This window comes from Chrysochloris asiatica, unplaced genomic scaffold (assembly GCF_000296735.1).
Source record: "Chrysochloris asiatica unplaced genomic scaffold, ChrAsi1.0 scaffold00261, whole genome shotgun sequence".
Taxonomy (NCBI): Eukaryota; Metazoa; Chordata; class Mammalia; order Afrosoricida; family Chrysochloridae; genus Chrysochloris; species Chrysochloris asiatica.
Genome location: NW_006408779.1, coordinates 1,423,284 through 1,426,484, shown reverse-complemented (window position 1 = coordinate 1,426,484; position 3,201 = coordinate 1,423,284). Strand labels below are relative to the sequence as shown.

Genomic DNA, 3,201 nt, shown 5'->3' with positions numbered 1-3,201 from the left:
AAGGCCCACTCACACACGGATGTGTTATCTGTGGAAGGTTCTAAATAAAAGTTTTCTTGTGAATCAACTACGTAACCACAAAAGTTAGTGACACCAGAGGCCACTGCAATGGCCACATTTCCTTCTCTGAGGAAAAAAAAAAGGTAAAACCCAAACCTTAAGTACTTTTAAAAAAATACATACTTATATATTTGTATCTATATATATACTTTCAGTGTATCACAGCATCCTGAATTTCAGGGTACAACCTTTTTATTTTTCTCTTTGACTTTTATTTAAAAAAAACAACACAAAAAACCAACAAAAACAAACAACACAAACACAAACCAACCACGGGGAGCGTGTGCCACGTCTCAGCTGAGTTTGACCCACTGTAGCCTCTGAGAAAGTTTCCCCACCCCGCCACAGCCTAGTCTCCCTTCTCCCACTCAGACACAGGTGGGAGGCTGCACCGGGGTCTCATACTTCCCGGGGTGGGTTTTCTGGGGGTGCTGGGCTTTTTTGTAAATCCCGCTGGTGATGGCACTGGCTGGTTTCCGCCGGCTCTTCTTTAACGTGGGTCTGCAGACATTCTGCCAGGACTGCAGCGTCTTGGACGTCCAGATCCACATGCCGCTGGTGATACCCACCACCAACAACATAAAAATCTTCACCATGAAGATTTCCACGGCAGGGATGGAGGCGGCCATGAGGCAGTCCAGGTTCTTGGTGTGGTTGTTCAATGTGCACTTGTGTTGCGTGGCCTCGACTTTCCAGTAATCCATGTTGAGACGTTCATAAAAGTAGCAGGCGATCACACAGGTGGCCGGCACGGTGTAGAGCACCGAGAAGACACCGATGCGTACCATGAGCCGCTCCAACTTGTCTGTGTTCTCCCCGCCCGTTTTCATCACCCTGCGGATATGGAAGAGCGCCACGAAGCCCGAAAGGATGAACGAGGTGCCGATGATGAGGTAGCAGGCCAGCGGGATGAGCACGAAACCCGTGAGGGCATTGACGTCCATGCTGCCCACGTAGCACACGCCGGTCAGCTCGTCCCCCGCCACCCTGCGCATCACCAGAATCAGAATGGTCTTCACAGCCGGCACGGCCCAGGCGGCCAGGTGGAAGTAGCTGCTATTGGCTTCGATGGCCTCGTGGCCCCATTTCTTGCCGGCGGCCAGGAACCAGGTCAGCGTGAGGATGACCCACCAGAGCGAGCTGGCCATGCCGAAGTAGTAGAGCACCAGAAATACGAGTGTGCAGCCCGTACTCTCCAAGCCCTCCTGGATGACATACAGCTGCCCGCTGTCTCGGTCGCAGGCGATGCTCTCTGCGCCTGCGAAGAGGCGGATGATGTAGCCCACCGAGTAGACACAATAGCACATAGAAAGGAAGATGATGGGGCGCTCCGGGTACCTGAAGCGGTGCGGATCGATGAGGAAGGTGAGCACCGTGAAGGCGCTGGAGAAAAAGCAGAGCACAGACCAGACGGCCAGCCAGACCACTGCGAAGCGCTTGTCTTCGCGACTCCAGTAGACGTCCACGCCGGGCGTGCACAGCGGAGCGCACGACGCGCTCTTCTCCACGTGGTGGAACTTGCCCGGGTTGTCGCAGCCCCCGCGCGTCGCCGCCCCGTCCCTGAGATGCTGCTCCTGTGAGCTGTGGGGCCGCTGCGGCCGGAAGAGCGGCGGGAACAGGCCTGAGCCCCGCGCGGGCTCGTCCGAGCCGTTGTTAGGCGCCTCCATACATAGATAGTTAGGGTCGTTCTTGTTGGGAAGTTTCATGCAGTCCAGAGAGTCGGGCCACTTGAAGTTGAACTGTTCCATGATCGGGGAGCACTTCAGCCGGGCTTGCTCGCACATGACCCGGCAGGCGGGGATGGGAGTGGAGACCTGCTCCGTGCACATGGGCGCGTACAGCGAGCACAGAAAGAAACGGAGGTGACCGTGGCAACCGTACTCCACCAGCGGCGCGAACTCGTGCAGCTGGATGGCCGCCTCGCGCTGGTTCTCGTGGCCCATCAGGTTGGGCATGCGGGTCATGTTATATCCGATGTCCTTGCACATTGGGATCTCAATGGGCTGGCATTTACCGTCGCCCGGGCGCTCCATGTCCATGGAACTGATGGCGGCGCAAGATCCCATCACCTGAAGGACCAGCCACAGGCGGGGGTTCGGGCGCTTCATGGTGGCGTCGGAGGTGGCCCCGCCGGGAGGTCTGCGCCCCTCACAGACGCCGCTCCAGGGTTCCGACCGCTGGCTCCGGCTGCCGGTCCCAGCTCGGGTCCCCGCCCATGCCCGCCCAGCCTGACCCGGGCGCTGTGCGCCGCGTCCCCAGGCCCTGAAGTCCGCGCCGCGCCTCGGCGGAGCTGGGGCTGGAGGAGAGACGAGCAAAGTTGTCCAACGATACCCGGTCGCAAGCGAAGCCGCCGGAGCTCTGGGTGCCGCCGGGATCAACTTGGGCGTCTTCTCCGAGCGCCCGGGCGGCGAGTCTAGAGGAGGCGGCGACTTACGGCGCTGCTCCTGCTCAGCGCGGGCCTGGGCCCGGGCCGCCAGCAGCTGTGCTGAGCCTCCGCGGCGTCGGGAGATGGGAGACGCGCAAAAAGGCAAAGGGGGAAAAGCAGCAGCAACAGGCCCCGCCCCCGGCGCCCGCCCCGCCCCCGCCACTGCTTTACATGAGAAAGCTGCGAGGCCAGGGAAGGTCTCCTCCCCCGCCGGTTCCCCCGCCCCCGGGGACCCAGCCCTCTGCCAGCCACCGGGGCCTGCAGTGCGCCGAGCCCCCAGCCCCCGCCCACGAGAAGCGCCCCTTCCAGGTGGCCCCGGATCGCCGTCGAAACCCCATGGGCACCAGGCTACAGGGAGGTCGGGGAAGGGTGACTTGCGGGAGAGGGGGAGTGGGAGTTCGGGGCGCGTCCTCTAAGAGTTTTATGGCGGGTCCTGGGCCGAGGGCGCTTTCAAAGGGTAATGGGATTTGCGTTTTACTGTCGGGCCATAAACGGCCCTGGGCTTGTAAAGCTGCCGCGCCGCCGGGAGTGGGCTTCTTGCAGCTCCAGCTCCAACGGGGTCGCTTTGAGATTTCAAAGAGGAGTGCGCGGGGTCGGGGGAGGGGCGCCGGGAATCCAGACTAGAGAGCCGTTCGTCCGAGGGTAGGGGACTTCCTGGAATGTTGGCGCTCCCAGGGGAAATAGGGGTTCGACTGGTTCCAAAATCGCCCCGTCCG

The 3,201-nt window shown here is 60.7% G+C and overlaps 1 protein-coding gene across 1 annotated transcript; it reads right to left on the bottom strand.

The window, feature by feature from the left end:
- Positions 1–212: 212 nt before the first annotated feature.
- FZD10 (frizzled class receptor 10) lies at positions 213–2,181 on the bottom strand. The gene has a single exon (XM_006874059.1). It carries the CDS (start codon positions 2,166–2,168, stop codon positions 429–431), a length of 1,740 nt encoding a protein of 579 aa, XP_006874121.1. The 5' UTR covers positions 2,169–2,181; the 3' UTR covers positions 213–428.
- Between the last annotated feature and the right edge of the window lie 1,020 nt (positions 2,182–3,201).